Source organism: Chaetodon trifascialis, chromosome 21 (genome assembly GCF_039877785.1).
Source record: "Chaetodon trifascialis isolate fChaTrf1 chromosome 21, fChaTrf1.hap1, whole genome shotgun sequence".
NCBI classification, from domain to species: Eukaryota; Metazoa; Chordata; class Actinopteri; order Chaetodontiformes; family Chaetodontidae; genus Chaetodon; species Chaetodon trifascialis.
Genome location: NC_092076.1, coordinates 9,611,699 through 9,629,161, shown reverse-complemented (window position 1 = coordinate 9,629,161; position 17,463 = coordinate 9,611,699). Strand labels below are relative to the sequence as shown.

Below are 17,463 nucleotides of genomic sequence, written 5' to 3'. Positions count from 1 at the left end.
TTTTGTTATGTCATATGGCAAATGCATGGAAATTTAGGGTTATACTTATAATGTATGAAGAGCAGCAGTGGGTGATATATTGCAAATATTCAAAATATTAACATTGCAAATAAATGATATGTATGCTCTGTATGTATATGTAAATATTAGATCTCCCTATGTTGCAAATCTGCAGTATTTCTTGCATACAGACTCTGTGAGTCAAAAAGCATGCAGGTGTTCAATCCAGCCAAGAGTAGTTCAATAAGCATACCACAACTTATGCTTTTTAGTGAAATAAGTTGATATGATGTGTCAGTGGAGATTTGTTTCAATCATGTATTCATACGTTTTGTATTCTTAGGTCGTAATGACACATAATTGAACACTGTCACCAGTGAGGTGACAGTGTAGACGGTAAAACCTGTCAACAAAATTGTCACATAATAGTCAGTGATGCTCTTTGCAGGGCAGCTCCTGTTTGCGATCTAAAGTGGTAATTTTCACAGCTCCAATTGCCCTGATGAACTGAGCTAAAGCAGAGAGGCTGAACCTGCTGGATGGGTTTGCCTATGAAAATCACATTCTCATCCTACTCAAGGTCCTGACACATCTCAGGAAATTTCAGATAACTGTCAGTAATGGTTGGAGGGGAAATTCAGTGACAAGGGCAAGAAGTGACGGGTACTTTTTAATAAAATCTCTTATCATTCATTTGTTTGAGGAGACTCTATTCTGGCTGCACCCTAACATCAGACGCAATAGGTTTCTCTGAGAGAGCGCTTATCTTTGTTTTAGATGAGGCTTGTCAGGGTGGTGCCAGCTGCCAAGCTGAGGAGTCTGACAGATCAGGGCTTTACGCAGTTATGTGACACAGCAGAGCTGAGAGAAATCTGAGACATGCTTCTGTTTCATTCAGATGGCGACTGAATGACAATATAAAGAAAGTCTACATTTTTGTCTTTTGTAGTGTGCAGGCAAACTGAAGAGGTTCAGCTGTGGTTATGAAATGACAACATGTTCATCGTGAAAAATACTTAATTTTTTTTCTGCATTCCAAAACAGTAGATCATACTTTTACTCACTATAACAAAAATGTCATTATTAATGTTCAAGAGTGCAAGCAATTCCACTTTAATATTCTGGTGCATGCTTCATAGACTCATTCGTCTTGAGCCGTCATTTCTACATCCACACCTGCAGGTGGCAATGTTGCACAGTGACTTAAAGGCATGGATCAGCAGGGTACAGACTTCACCACAGACTTACAAAAAACTGCAGCTGAGTCCAGAAATAGAGTGGGAGCAGCTCATCAGAAGTTTCTGTTCTGACTGTGGAGGTTTCACATTCAGTCTCAGTGTGAAACTGCTAACTTAATGTTCATAACGTTATTGCATTTTGTGTTTGATGTCAGTAAGTGAATGAACCGAACAGTAATTACAAATGTCAGATTACAGATAATAACATAATTGTACACACTTAAGAAATAGTTGAGGAAAGGCCTCTTTTTCACAGCAGACACTTTGACTTGTCATGGCAGGCAAAATGCAGGTAGGTACGAATAACATGCACGATACCAGGTTCCTGAAACTGGAGCAGCTAAATGGAATTCATCCATCATTAATTTTTCTATTCACATCTGTGCTTTTTCTGTGACATGTCAACATGTGTTCTCAGCTAAAGGTTAAAACTGTAACCACTGTTTTATTCAGGCAAAAATTATGGCAAATTGTGACTCAAAATGTTGTCATGAATGCCCATCTAGTAGCAGTATTTATACCAGAGGGAATTTATGTTTTTATTCTTTTATTTCATCTTTATCTACACAGGATGGACTATCGAGATGTAAGACTCTTGACAGGGATCGGGCCAAAATAACAATGCAGTTAAGTTATGAATCAACACACCATGAGATGAAATGTAAGGAAAAGAGGAAGAGAGGAAATGGTTTAAGGGGACAGTTCACACTAAAACTACATTTACATTTCAACTCCTTTAACATTATTCCATTAATGTAAATTATAAATCTGAGCTCATTTTTTTTTATTTAAACCAATCTCTCCAAAAACTAAATACAATCTAAAGAATAAATCCTGGAGCTGCAGTGCAGACATAACAACAGTGAATCACTGATGCAACAACCGCTGGGGCACTGTGACACACAAAGTCACACGCTGTCGTGTCATCTGTGGTGATTCCAGTGGGATGTAGAGACTTATAGAGGTTTCACAGCTGGAAGCCTTCGTCTGGATATAACATGAAGTTCACTTTCAAACAAAATGTGTCTTGTAAGCTCACTAATTCAGGACCAGTGGATCAGCTCCATAAAGTGTCATCTGAAGGCTGATTTCACATATTGGAGATTATTGTAAATCTGTAATGGATTTGATGTTTTTTATTACACTTTTTTTATATTTTGTAAATCATCTAAATACTTTGGAAGAGCTCAGACTTCTAAAATCGCCCCAACAAAAGCTGCCTGGCAGCCAGAAGAATTAAGTATGGCCTCAACATTTTCTCAGCCTTCACATGAGTCACTCTTTGAAATCTGAACACCCACTGTTTATTTTCCACAGAGGTTACTGCGAACCTGATCACACAGGAACTAAAAACAATATTATCGCGCTGTGACTTAACACTCTTCCACTTAAGCCACGGGATAGCCTCCTGGCGTTTAGTCAGGTGCACACACCTCTGTGGTGCAGGGAAACATGCACCACCTCTACGAGGTGTAGTGTGTCTGAAACCAGTGCCCTCTGCATTCTTGGTCTAAATGTTCTTAAAACAACAGGGAGGTACAGCAGAGCCAGTGGATTCGACTTTCTTTGGAAATTCCCAGACGTAACAGTAAGAGGAGGCACATGGTTTGGACTAGATTAGATGACAAATACCTCAATAAATGGGGGGTCTCTTTTCAGGGGGACTGGTGTGTGTGTGTATATGTGTGCAAACATGGGAGAGTCCCCTCAATCAAAGAGGGTCCAGTGCTAATTTGGAGTTGAGTCAGTGACCTTTGTCCGCTGATTCACAGCTGAGGAATGCTCTTGTGCTCCAACCAGCAGCAGAAAAGAGGAGCAAAGCCCAGTCCACAGTTGCACCTTTGACTCAAAAATGCAATCTTGGAAGTTCAAGTGTCTCTCTGACCCACTTAGAAAACATTATTACCCTTGTTCCACACCTACATACACATACCTCACACACATAGACAAGTGCGATGACCCTAAATCATCCAAATCTGAACCTGAAACCACCCGTAAAGCCAGGGGCTTCCAAAGGTCTGCTGCACAATAGGAATTCCCCAGATGGATTAAGAAGACAGTTCTGTTGCTGTGGACAGACAGACAAAGGAAGAGCGGAGGAGAGAATGGGCAGACCACCCTTGTTTTCAGTTCACGCTGAGCCATCGTGCCTGACTCACATTCACACTTTGACTGTCCTCTCAAGGCTATATCATAAAGTGTGGAAAAAAACCTGACTTTTAACTGACCTGTTTAAAGTGCAGCGTGCAGAGATTCAGACTGATAAGTGCAGGTTCAAGGGCTAGCAGTTCAATAATTACACTACATTGTTGCGGCTCTAAAAGAAGGTGAAAAGATCTTTTCAAGTGCAAATGTTCTTTTGTGTTCATACATAGCAACAAAAGCAAAATACTGAGCAAAGAAGGCTGGCCTTGGAAACAGTAGGTTGACACAGATAAAACTAAATTCAAGGTCTACTGTGATGATACCTCCATCCAATGATGAAGACAATAAGACAATAATAATAAGTGGACTTAAAATTCAGATTTGTTCTTGTCAGAAAACAAAATACACAAGCCTAATTGTCTTCCAAATTCAACTTTTTTTTTTTTTTTTTAAATGTGGTTGACTCAGCAGTTACGTTGCATATGCAAGAGGCTCCTGCAAGTCCTGCATACAGTAAAATGTTTTATTTGGAGATTATGATTGGAGTCACCGTTCTTTCCCAAAGCCACAAGGAAGACAAAGTGCTTATGACACAAACAATGAAGACGTAACCATACAGATGCCCCACCTTGTTAGATAAATACTTTATCAGCCTTTGTTACAATAAACGAAGGCACGAAACCAGGAAGTTTCTTCAGGATGAAAACCAGCTCTGCCAACATTTTGAGTCAGCTTACCATCCTGAAAACACACCCGGAGGAGTTTTACATTTAACTGGAAACGCTTCATGCTTTGACATTGCTTCATGCGTTTGTGCACATCACCTATTTGAATTGTTGAGATGTGAACAGTTGGTGCCACAGCTGATGTAAAAGCCACAAGGAAATACAGAATAACTCAATTTTCTTATGAAACCCTTCACCGTTCAAGCATTAAACACTACACTAACACACTCATACACACGAACTTTGAGCTCTTTCAACAAAATCCCTGCTGAATGGCGGTCTATTATTGCTCTTACCAGCTTACAGTATTTTGACTGTAAAGTGATCCTAAATGACAAGTGCATTGATTTAAATGCAAGTTGAGACGTCATCCTACTATGTCAGTCTAGCACCACACAATAGAGCTGTAAGGAGCTTACAGATAATTCAGAACTCACCTTTGAGACTTTGACAAAGCAAAGCTCTGATTGCTTATAAAGCTTTTATATAAATTGGCAAACTGTTGATCCCCATGAAACCAGAGTCCTTCCTGTACAATGCGCCATTTCTCTTGTAATTCTATTAGGTTCCGTGCAAATTAGGTGTTCCTTTAATTTTGCAGCACTTATTAACATTTTTAGGTGCACATGTAAAGCACAAAGGCAGTGACAGCTGCATGGTATGTCTCATTACATATATGTATGCATATATCAAGCATAGCATTACATTGCAATGTTTTGGCAGGTTTTACAGTAGACAGTTAATAATGTTATTATTGGAAAATACACCTGCAACACACAGTTGAACTTGATCTACAACACTGTATTTACACATGAAAAGCTGTCCAGTGGGTATTGCTGCTTTTGTCTCTCACACACTACCTGAACTCTGCATGCACATATGAAGTAAAGATATTGCCATCAATACTAATAAATAGGTTTGTAGCAATCTTTTGGGGCTTCCATGATGAAGTTCCTTTTGTGACCATTTCCCTTCAATGTTTGCTGGCATGCACTGCCACAGAAGCGTCCTCGGTTCTATTCTCAGCCTCTGCTGTGTCCAGTTCGGATGCTGTTCCACTGTTTATGCTGCGTCCTCCATGGTGACAAACAGGAACTGGGTCCCCGGGCGCCGGTCGGATGGACGGACGACCAGGATGGGATAAATGCGGAGGACAAGTTTCACCAATTGCATGGCGTTTGTGTGCATGTGCATGTAACATTGTGTGACAAATAAATGGGATTGTCCCTCTGATTCTTCTTCTTCCAGACCCTCAGCTCCCCTCCACAGTTCAAAGACATACAAGTCATACAGATTGGGGACTCTGATTGTGAGTGTGACTGCCTGTCTTGACCTTGTCTGACCCTGATGCATGCTGCCTTCTCTATGGTGCCTCCTGACCATTGACTTTGACCACTGATCATCCCATGAACTTGATATTACTGTAACTTTAATGTAAAAATCCCTGCTGACATCAACACACACTTGTCTTATCAAGGGATCAGCTGCGCCTCAGAGCCATCTGTCATCTGTGAGCACAGCTAAAAGAAACACAGTTCAGCACAAGTTCAGATAAGGAATGCATGAAGGTTTTCCCCCTCTGGAAGTCTTCTTCCTTAGCGTGCAAGCTTCTGATCCTATAGCTCCACAACCACACGTTGCCCGATCAGCCGTGTCTCCTTGTCCCAGCAGTTGAAGGCGCCTGTGTCTAATTCTGTGCCACCCCTCATCCACCCTTCCTGTCAGCTGCAGTCGGCCTATAGAAAGTGTATCATTAACCAGCATCAGATGTCATCACAGGACTCATCTGTCATAAGATGTAGCTGCGGTGTGCACGATGGAAACAAACTGTGACCAAGCTCCGTTCCTGCCGTTTTTGCTACTCGACCGCGTAACCTCCCTGACTGGGCAGCAGTGTTGGTATTGTTCCCTATAGGCTGCGTTATAAAACCTTCTTCTTCTTCTTCTTTACAGAAAAAAGCTGGGGTGCATGGCATGCGGTTTTATCATCCTCTGGAGTTTTCAGTGCTGCTCTGCGTAATGTTCCCCTCCCACCTTCACCCGGTCACGACTGTCTCACGAAGGTGCGCGTTGATCGGACAGAAAACTTCACTTTTCTCTCATTGCACAGCTTTTGGGACAGTCTGCATAAGCCTAATGACACCGGTAGCCTATCTGATCTTACTTTTTGCAGATTTTTTTTTTTTGACGCATAAGACTAAATTAACACATATTTCTATCAAGAGTCACGTGATTCATTAGTCTCACCCTTTAAAGATTTTACGTATAAATGCACAAAACAAGAATTCCCCAATTCTTATTTTGTGCAAATTAATAGCAGGAAATAACGCAGCAATTTAAGTTTCACGCCTGAGACCGCACTTTCCTGTGCTCATGTGGTTTTACGCACAATTTAAACTGAATTCGACGACCACAACAGGACAAAGAATCTTCCTCTCAGTCTCCTTAAACTCTTCCTCAGTTTGCTATGGGACCCGTGGTAGCCTCTAAATGACACCAGGAGGTCCCCACTTAGCAGAAGCAACCGAGCCGCGGTGTGGATGCTGCAGGCTGGAGGGAGGAGGCGCAGCAAAACACATTTGGAAGAAGGGGAGAGCGCTGTTGTTCCGTCAAAAAAAAGAGAAAGCTGTCGAGCGCAGTCAGTCAGTCAGTGTATTGTTGAAAACGGGAGCGCCGGGCTGCACTCCGCTGAAGAAGTTGCTGGCTGCCCCATCACTCAGAAAACTCGCCGGCGAACTTTTGGGATTGTTTGATTGTATGAGAGGAGGAAAGCGAGGGACAAGAAGGTGAAACTGCGAGGGAATGGAGAAGCACAAAGGTAAGAGGCGGATTTTGCGCTGAGCTTTGAGTCAATAACAGGAGACAGCTGCTGACTGCCTCACCGTCTCCCTGTCATTGCTGACAGTGCATGCTCTACAACTCATTTATGATCGTTTTTAGTGAGAAACGTTTTATAAGTACGCAAAAACATACTGTTTATTCATACATCCAGATGGCATATGAATCACCCTGTGACATGTATTTATTTAGGATGCCTTTGATCCATTTGCATGTTGCCAGAATAGGTCAGAAAGACAGAAATGAGATGTTTTGCCTCATTTAGCGAAGATTTGGACATTGCTTTACATTGGGTTGGATGCTGTTCAGCTAATACTGATAATTAAAATTCCCCTGGGGGTTTGGAGCCTATTAGTTCTCTCATAAACTGAGTCCTCAGATTGAAAGTAGCAATTGAATCCACCCTGTGTCACCAAGAAGATGTGAGGCTTATCCCCAAATGCTTCTCCTCCACAAGTGGGCTCCATAAAAAAGTTTACACTGTGGCCACTGATGAATTCCAATAGCAGCAACATTGTTCTCACGGCATTCCTCAGATTCCTGTGGCTATTTGTCCATGAGGGATGAGCAAGGCCATTTAATACTTCCTGATGGCCATAAACAAAGAGTTTGAGCCAAAATGTTAAGATTAGTTAGTGCTTGTAGGGTGGTGCACCTGACCACGTAAGAAAAGGGAGCAGAAGGAGGATGGTTGTCTTTGGACCTCAGCACTGATGGAAGAAACACAATCATGGACCATCAGCACATTATGAATCCCTCCTCACCGTCAGTGGTCTGGGTGAGGCAGCCGGGTGAAGCAACTTGCTGGACTGTAAACAATGGCTACTAGTTTAACTGGAATGGCATCTACACAATTTGCAAGGAAGCAATGTTGCTGCAGCATTCCCGTTGTCCAGCTGACTAGACGGCCCGGTTTGTTTACTCCCACACTCTCTCAGAGGAGATATGCAGCAGCCGAAAGCAGAGGTGTTCTGTGCAGCCGGTCATTTTTCCTGGGAGGGGGCTTCATTAGCAGTGGAGGCTTTGCATTGGTCCTCCTTCAGTTCATTCATTCGTTCATCTCCATCCCATGCAGAGCTGAAACAATTGATTATATGATAGATTAATCTGCATGTTTGAGTCACATTTAAGCAAAAAAAAAAAGTAAAATATTCTGTGGTTCCAGCCTTTTGTGCTTTATATGATTGTAAATTGAACATCTTTGTGTTTTGGTTTGTTGGTTGGATGACACAAGATGTTTGAGGATGTCATTAATGGGCACTTTTCACGTTTTTATAGACTAAACCATTACTCAACTGAGAAAATAAGATTAATCGACAATGAAAAAGCTGCAGCTGTGATCTCTTGAGTGATTTTCAAAAGTGAGCATTGCACCGTTGAGTTGTTTTTGGTCAGGCTGTTAAAGCTCAGAGAAAGGGCGCACTGTCTAAGTCACCGCTGTTGGTGTAAGACAGGAGCTTCAATTATAAGCCAAAGACGTTTTGCAGGAAATGTAGTGGACAGGAGTAATGAGGATGTAATTCATGAGAGAAAGAGAGAGCTGGTCCTACACCTGGAAGTTAGCCTACAGGGTGCAGAAAATAAGTTGGTGTGTGGGGCTGAAATAAGGACTGGAGTGTACTCCTTTGGCAGCTGTGTGCAGCAGCGCCAGGACACTGAATTAGATACTAACAGCCACAGGCAGCCTGCGGAGGAGGTACAGTAAAGGGAAACATGGGAAAATCCAGGGAGGGCCAATGACAAGGCAGGGCATTGTTTAGTATTCTGGATTTGCTCTGTGTTTCTCAAACCTGACTCACGCAGGTTTGATTCCAGAGAAACACTTCAGCAGCTCATGTCACCGATTCTCACACCTTCTGCCAGAGACGAGGATCAAATGAAAAAAAACCACCTACACCTGCATTTGGTTTCAGTGACTGTTGGACCGTGATGGGACATGTTTGTGAATCATTGTTCCAGGTTCTACCTCAGTAGCAGACTGGAGCCAACTTTGTGCAAGTCATGGCCCATTGGTCACTTTGTTCAACTTCTAATCACAGTCCATATTTTAGTGTTTCAGCCCACTAAATGTTAAATAATCATATTGGCACAGAGTCGTATATGGCTGTCTTGGGAACTGTATCGTGATCATCTGACAGATTAGTGAAAGTATGTGCATATTTTCATAACAATGGGCCATTAAAGAAACATTACATAAATAATCTACAAGTGCATATACAGCATAGAAAGAATCAAAAGAATAATTTCTCTAAATATTCCCATTAAAGGAATAGATAAGTTTATTTTGTTGCAGTGCCCTGCGATCGACTGGCGACCGGTCCAGGGTGTACCCCGCCTCTCGCCTGTTGACGGCTGGGATAGGCTCCAGCACCCCCCGCAGCCCCGAAAGGGATATGCGGTATAGAAAATGGATGGATGGATGGATATTTTGTTGCAGGATCCTCTCTAGTATTTATTATATTCCTCTCCCTGTCAACCAGTGCCTTCCACCTCATGCCCTTTCTTATTTTGCTTTCCATGTTATTATGGATCCCACCAGTTTCTGGTAGGTCTGTGTTGAGTTCTTTGCAGCTGGGTTTCACCCAGAAAAGTGATGGGATCTATGATGATGGCTCCTTGTCTTGACTCCAGCGTCAGCCGTCTGCTCCAAGAGTAATCTGATTCTGTCATCTCTGCCAAAATAAAATGTAAAACAAATGGAGTCAGACTGACGAGATGTATTGATGGACATTTTTCAATGAAAGGATTGTTATTCACTTGGCACACAAGCAGCTATAGTTTCAAAACTGACTGGCTTTGAGAAATGGCAGAAGATATGATTTTTTTTTTGTTACAATGAAATGTTTATGTGCACAGAATTGTTTGTACTCTTTGATGTAGTAAAACAAGACTACAGCTGTTTAAGGTTGCTTTGAGCTAAAGGTATGGATTCTAACATGCTCACAGTGACAGTGCTAACATGCAGATGTTTAGTGGGTGTGATGTTTGAGAGAGCCTCAAACCCCCCAAAATAGTGTCGACTATTTAACAATTGCTACATAAACTGTGAATGTGTGAAAATTCATTGCAAGTGTTGGGGAAAGCCCCCCCCGATCACTGCTGATTGATGCACATAAGGAGGAGGTGGTCACTCTCAAACACACCTGTGGGCATGAGAGATGCTACGAGTGCTGCAGCAACTGGCTATGGTTATTATTATGGTATTTAACCATAAGATGTTTGTTATGCTGTGTTATTTGATGTTCTGAAAAAGCCACTTGTTGCTGAAAAGTTTCATTTGTGTGTCCCTGTAGCGGCAGCGCTATCAGTGCTGGTGTTTTAATGGCCCACAGTCTGTCAACTGCAGTGGTCGTGTCAATTGAAATGAGTCAAAATGAATTCCTCAGTTTGACTAATATCAGTTGGAAATTAGAGTTTCAAAGGTGCCTCTCATTGTAGCATGACAGTGTGACAGAGTCTGGGGGTTTATTGGGTTTGACCTCCCATAAGCTCAGCAGAGGGAAGGCTAAGATGTAGGCCATCAGGGCTGGCATGAGGTCTGCCGGCTCACTTGTATGTGTGTCATGGGCTGTGCTTGCCAGCGGGGAGTGAGCGGAGTGCGTGTAATTCAGGAAGCTGGACCGGGCTATAAAAATGATGAAAAGAAAGACGGTCTTCCTGATCTGTGGCGGTGCAGAGCTCCGTGTGAGTTTGGCCCTTTTCGCCCTCTGGGTCTCGCTCTTGTTCATTTCCAGCACATCAAACGTGGCTTTGTTTATTGGATACAGGAGCTCTGGATCAGACCTGCATTGTGTTGGCTTCTTTTTTTCTCACCAGGTACCCTGTTGAAGGAAACTGTACTTGGAACAGGAGCTTACTTACTTGTAATCACACACATATGCACACACACTAGTTCTCACTCTCCCTGCAGCCCTCCTGGCCACTTATCTGCGGGATAATAACTAAGTAGAGAAGCTTTTATGTGGGTGACTCTGAGGCGGCATTGCTAGTTAGTTTTTATTTGTCAGCAGCTGCTCGGAGTCTGTCGCTTTCTTTCTCATCAAGCCAAGACCATGGAGCCTTGTAAAGCTCCAAAACATGGCCTCTAAAACATGAATCTGCTTATCACTACACATTGTATGTTAATTGAAAAATGACTGATGGTTATTGCCCACACAGAGTGCATATATACATGCATATACACCTCACACGCTTCAGAATATGTAGCTTATGAGGCCTTTGAGTGTTGGTGGTTTCCTGTGGAGCGAGGTAATGTAAGGAGACAGAAGGATTGAAGGAGAGATGAAAGCAGGGTGCTGCATTAAGAGGAAGGAGATGGAACCACACTGAGCCTCCTCTGCCTCATGGCCCTGGGCTGACACATTTTTCATCTGTGTGTGCATGTGTGTGTGAGAGAGAGAAACCAATGGCAAAGAGTTATAAAGTCATTTCTTGGTGAAGTAACCTAGAGAAGCTAACACAATTGTAAAGAATGGCATACGTTTAGTTTTACACATGTTGCACTGATCAGTTCATGCTGTTTGCATATAAACTCATTTTGGATGTAAAAATATCTTTAAACCTGCATGACATGATTTCTTGGACACTTGAGGGCAGTGCAAAAAGTTGTTGATATATCATCATCTAATACAGCGGATGTAGCTAACGTGTTAGCATTAGTATTCATGTGGAATTCCAATATTCACTCTCCATTTACCTCTGTTTTGGTCTCCACCACCTCCTGAGGGAAATATCTGACTCTTTAGTTGCTAAATGCTCCACTAAGTTTGCTACTTAACTGCAAACTTGTCTGTTTGCTGTTTGGTGCTGAGGAGGAAGCATGCAATGGGTTTATCTGAGCTTTCTTTGCTCAAAACAGCTGCCTGCTGTTGAGAACGGTGAGGCCAAAACAATGGAGATTCTGGCTGTAACGCCACAAAAAAAGGAAAAGGAAGAAGCTCAAGTGCTCCATAGAGCTGCAGGCAAGTGATACTCTGTGGGTTTATAACAATGAACATGTTTTGTTTTACAGATGGGCAGTTGACCTGTAAAAATATGAGAACAACCTTAAGAAATGACATTTTAAACTTTCACTTTCCATTTTTGTCACCATTTTTATCATAATTCAAGGAAGGTGATGGGCTGTTGTCTCTCAGCGTTATTCAGATTCCAGTACATCAAAACTGTCTTGCAGCTTGTGTAATTTGTCTTAATAATACTGTCCCTAAACCGAGCCAGCAACAGACTACGGAAATTCCTCTTGAGCTTTTAAAAACTTGTTAAAGAATGTTCAAGAGGGCAATTTGTTAGAATTTGAAATAGTTATATCTGTACTGATGGCAGATTTGTTCTACATAGACAAAGATTTTGGCATTATGCTTCAAACTTTTTCATTTTCATTCTGCTCTCTTTCTCACTTCCCACATCTTTGACTTTGCTTTACACACACACTCGCTCACACACACCAACTTCATGTCATCAGCAGACAGAATGTTGAATGTTGAAAGTCTTTATCTGCAGGGACTACGGCAACATGCACTGCATCCTAATCAAGATAAAGTTGCTCAAGTACACCAGGGCCCCTTCCTATATATATATAAAAAAAGATTTAGTTGGATTTTTAGAGCCCATTAGCATGTTTCTGTTATAAAAACTGGCTGATTTCTCCAAGGGCCATGGTGTAAGCCTCGATATTACTGAGACAGCACAGATCTAAAGACTGGAAAAAAAAGAAACGGGTGTTGGGAAAGATAAAGCTTGAGATGAATAAAGGAGGGATTCAATAGTTTGGACAGAAGGAAGATGAAAGAGGAGAAACTTGGACAAGAAAGTGGAAGTAAAGTTTATGAGTGACTCCTTTACAGCTTTTGTCCTCTGTAAAAGTTAATGCTTCAGTCTGCGGCTCAGCATAGGATGAAGTGAGCCCAGTGCTAGTGTCTTAACATTTGCTATTGCTCTTACTTGCAGTGTGTTAAGCCTGGGCCTTCACCACTCCCTTTTATCTATTTCCTCATATGACATTGGGTTTTTTTTCATGCTCTAATCACATCAGTCAAACCTGCCTTATTTAATTCGGCCATAGCAGCGTGCCTCAAGCATATTTTATAGGGAAACGGTACTTCTCATCTACCAAAGGGAAAGAAAAAGAGAAAAACAAACCCAAACAGACTGCAGACAGAGGCTACGCTGCAGTAATTCATTATGAGTTGTCATGACAAGACTGCAGCTTTTCATTTCAACCAAACATACTGATTCCAGTTCCTCTTGTCTGGTTAACGTGTTGTGTTGTAGTGTCAAAACCAGTGGATTCTTCAGACTGTTGGGCCACAACCAAACTGCTGGACAACTTCAAAGCTCCTCCTACATCAAATTCTTTTTTCCCACAGTGTACAAAACACTTCCTGTCACTCGTATAAAATCTGGGCCATGACCTCTTCTCTGACCTCAAGGCTGACACTGATTTTACTTTTGAGTCTGTTTTTCCTCCCCATTGTGAGTCCTTGGGCTTAAAGATGCAGCTTGTTTCTCTTCTTGGAGCTATTTTGTTTCTAACTAGATCCAAAAGTGTAACATAAGTAAAGCAGTATATGCAGGAATGCACAGGTCAAGACTCAGAAGTCCACCTAAAGACCTGAGAGATTTACACATACTGGGCAAATGGCAGTGAAGGAGGCCATTTCTGTCAAACCAGAGCAGCCATTCCTGAACTGAGGAGGTGGCCTGTCAGCTCCTTATCTTGACATCCCTCCCTGGGCTCCTTTCACACAAAGCAACAGCAAAATCCAGTTGGCTTTGGCTTAGCTTTCCTACAGTACATACAGTATCTATGACATATAAATACAAATCTTTATTTAAAGAGACAACAAAAAGGTGACAAAGATGGAGAAACAGAGGCTCGCCTTTGATCAGATGAATGCTGCAGAGATGAGGGGCTGACAAGAAAAGTTCATCGCAGTGTTGCGTGGCAGAAAATAAAAAATGGCTGTGTGGTGTACAGAAGTTGAACTGACAGTTATAAGGAAGTTGTTGTTAAAGTCTTTGATTTAAAGAGCTTACAGGCTGTTTGTTCAAGATAAACCTGTGATAACAATATTTGCCAACTCCCATTGTTTCATTTTCACTCTCATATATTGAAATGATCATTTTTGCCTTTGAGTTAAAACTTACGTGGGCTTAATCCCACGAGAAAGGACTCATGTTCTTTTACTTGTAATGTCTTATGTACCATCTTGCTTCCACCTTCAATTTATTCTTTCACTTTTCACTTCTCTTTTGTGTCACTTTGTCCACTTCTTCCCCAACTTCCCTCAGTGCTGCTATCAAACACAGGCTGCCCCTCTTCTGAAGTCATCAAGTTGACACCCGCTTTTTTTCATTCAGGTTCCTATGGTAATAGCACCAAAACACAGCTTGGATTAATCCAGCCATGTCCACGCAGTCCCTGCCCCACAGCTGAACCCAGCATGCCTCAGAGGGACAGGCCAGAGCCTGCCAATAGGCATGAAACCCCAATCAGATCGGTGTTTGATCCCTCATTCAAGCATTGGTATCAGCCAATTATCTGCTCCTCTCACCACAGGAAGTTTGGGCTGGAACAAACCAATCATACGTAGCACCTTCTTGCAGTCGAATGTCATTCGTGTGTTTTCCCCCGGAAGTTTGGTGTGTGAGAGCTCTGCCTCTGTCTGTTTCTCTTCCGGTCTACTAAAGCAGAAGCACCTTGAATCTGTGACGGTGTAGAAAACCAATCGTCCAAACGTTTTACTGTCATGTTTGGTCACTGGTTCCAATTCTCCTTCTTTCCCCCACTTCCCTTTTAGGTGGGGTTGTAGCTTAGTCACAAGATGGTCTCAGTGCTTTGTTTCATTTGCTGCAACTGAAACATCCACATTTTAGAATTTGCAGCTTCTTTGCTGAACCATCCATATTTGAAGCGTTGTAGTTCACCTCAAGCTTCAGGTGATTGTGATGAAGCTCTCTATCAGTCCTCTGTACTCCTCTGTAAAAACAGTCTCTAAGTGAAGACAGCATGTTTGTGACTGGAAGTTATTCACTGGAATCATACACGTCAACATAGTGAGAACTTAAAACTAAAATATGGCGCTATGGCTGAACTCTTTTTAAACTTAGATTTCTCTATTTGTCAGTGATCATTAATAATATGCGTATCCTTGCAGGTTTGAATGCCACATGCACATTGCCTGTTGGATTGGACTGTATATTTGTGACAGTTTTATGTTAAAACTTGACCTTATTCTGTCTAACAAGTATGAAGTTGAAATGATAGTCAAAGTACAGTAGTCTGAAACTGCTGTCTCCTCTACAGAGGATACTGGGGCAGCTGCTCGACCGGAGAGCCAAACGGATGAAATCACATTCAAACGAACTGCCAGTTAATCTCTATCACGAGCAATGGTGACAGCTGTGCTGTAAACAAGTTTCATGAGTTTGCAAAGTGCTTGCTCAAGAAAGCGAAAGATGGTTTTGCAGTTAGCTAAGTCTGATTTAATATCCCTTCATTACTTCATCATGTTAAACAAGTAAACACTGTGTTGTTTTTTTGGTTGCCAGTGCAAAGTCAGCATTATTTATATGTTATCTGCATTTTTGAGCTTTAATTGTTTTCCAATTAACTAAAAAATGTCTGTTTTACTGACTCATTTTATGTGATTTTTCAGAGTAATTTAACCAGCGTGCCCACTGATAGCATGGTAAATAACATTCACTGCACTCTATAAGGAAAACATATTGATAGGCTGTAGGGCAGGGAGACTTTTTCCACTGTTGATCAAAGACATAAACATGCTTGAAAGCAGCACAAATATTGCATCAGTGAAAAACTGGATATTTCCTGGAGCGTGAATTGATAAGCTGGAATTTGAGGAGTTGTTTTCGAAGTAGGACAGATGAAAGGAGGTGATGAAACATGAAAATGGGGCCAGTTTGATTTAAGAAATGAGGAAAGACAAAGGGAAGAACACACCAGTAGCACATTGAAAAAGAGAAAGAGGTGGTAAAATGCTAAAGATTTGAGTTTATTTTTGCTATTTAAGTAACAAGTTAAGAGTTTTTCTCACTGCGGTGTCCCATATGGCCATTTCAAAGCTTAACTGAGCATAAGAGGAATGCCGGAGTCTTTTGTGTCACTCCAGATGCTCATTATTGTTCAGTATAAGTTGCTGTTGCGAGAGAAACTGCACTCGGTGGAAAGCTGATTAGACTCTTGTCATATTATATTCACCCAGTGTGTTTTCAAGTCTGATCCCCCCTCAAAAAAAGTAGAAGAAGGATATCAGCACCGCATTTAACCTGGAGGCAAGTCTGATTGGAATGAGAGACCATGCCTGCCTCGTTAATTTGATGAAATGAGCTGCTTGTGCTCGTCTGTGCTAAGATGCAGTCCATCAGTGTTGATGCAGGACCTCAAGCCTCTCAGAATAAAAAGTGCTGCCAGGATCCTGACAAGACCCCCTTGTTGCCTCGTTCAGCAGAAGATTTGCTCAAATCCGACAAGGAGAATGGTGCTACAGACCCAAGTCCAATGCCTTCTCTTCTTTGGATGAAAAGCCCATTATTCAGAAATAATTTTGATATGCATGTTTTGAATGCAGTCCTATTTTTGTTAATTTAATTCCTTTGCTGACCTTTTGTAGGACTTGTGTTGGTTAGTTTTGAATTTGGATTACCCCCATATCCCCACATGAGTCCAAGTAATGATTTACCCTTCTATACAACCCAATAAAGAATTGATTTTACACATTTTGCACTGTTTTAAGATGCATGAACTCGCCTTTCATTAAGACCTTGTGATCATCTTCCTCTTCACAGACAGGAGGTTAGCAGCTGTGTGTGAATGCTATTAAAGATAAAAAAGATCATGTGTAGTCCAGATGCACAGATGGGTGCACAGATAGACATGCACAGAAAGACATTTATAGAGTCTTTTGGTTATTTTTGGAATAAAACCACAGACATTTCAGCCAAATTGAAAGAATGAGTCGTTTTTCTGTTTACCACAGCCAGGATAGGACTAGGCAAACAGATGGAGACTGAGATGGCACTGAACATAGACTTTAGAGGCTTATAAGTAATATTGCAGTGGATTTTCATGGTTGATTCCACTAAAATTTAAGCCACTGTGTCACTGTTTTACATTTAAAATAACAGACCAGTACGAGTGTTCAGACAGCCTGACAGGTTTTGAACAATTTCCCGTCTCCATTCATTCTTCATTCAATTCAGTTTCATTCTCCTGGCTCAACCTAATCAGACATCACAAATACACCTTACTGACCTGGCATCTTATCAGAGCACTGTAACACTTTGCGAGTGGATATCTCAATGGTGTGAGGAATCAAACAAAAACTCCTGTTAATGAAGCAAACCAGGAAGTACGCCCTCAGGCATGAGGAAGAGAAACAAACTCAAATCCAACTGATTTCTGACACAAACTTTATTCTGCAAAGTGTGCTCTGTATTAGATTCTTACTTGCACCCTTTTCACTGGGTTTTAATTGAATCACAGGAATATATTTCCT

General features: G+C 41.7%; 1 protein-coding gene across 1 annotated transcript in view; it reads left to right on the top strand.

Moving 5' to 3' along the window:
• Positions 1 to 6,743: 6,743 nt before the first annotated feature.
• Positions 6,744 to 17,463, top strand: part of afap1l2 (actin filament associated protein 1-like 2) — a 36,268-nt gene continuing 25,548 nt past the window's right edge. The window contains exon 1 of the mRNA XM_070991261.1: positions 6,744 to 6,926. Within this exon, the coding sequence (XP_070847362.1) occupies positions 6,911 to 6,926 (16 nt within the window). The 5' untranslated portion in view covers positions 6,744 to 6,910. The remainder of the gene's footprint in view (positions 6,927 to 17,463) is intronic.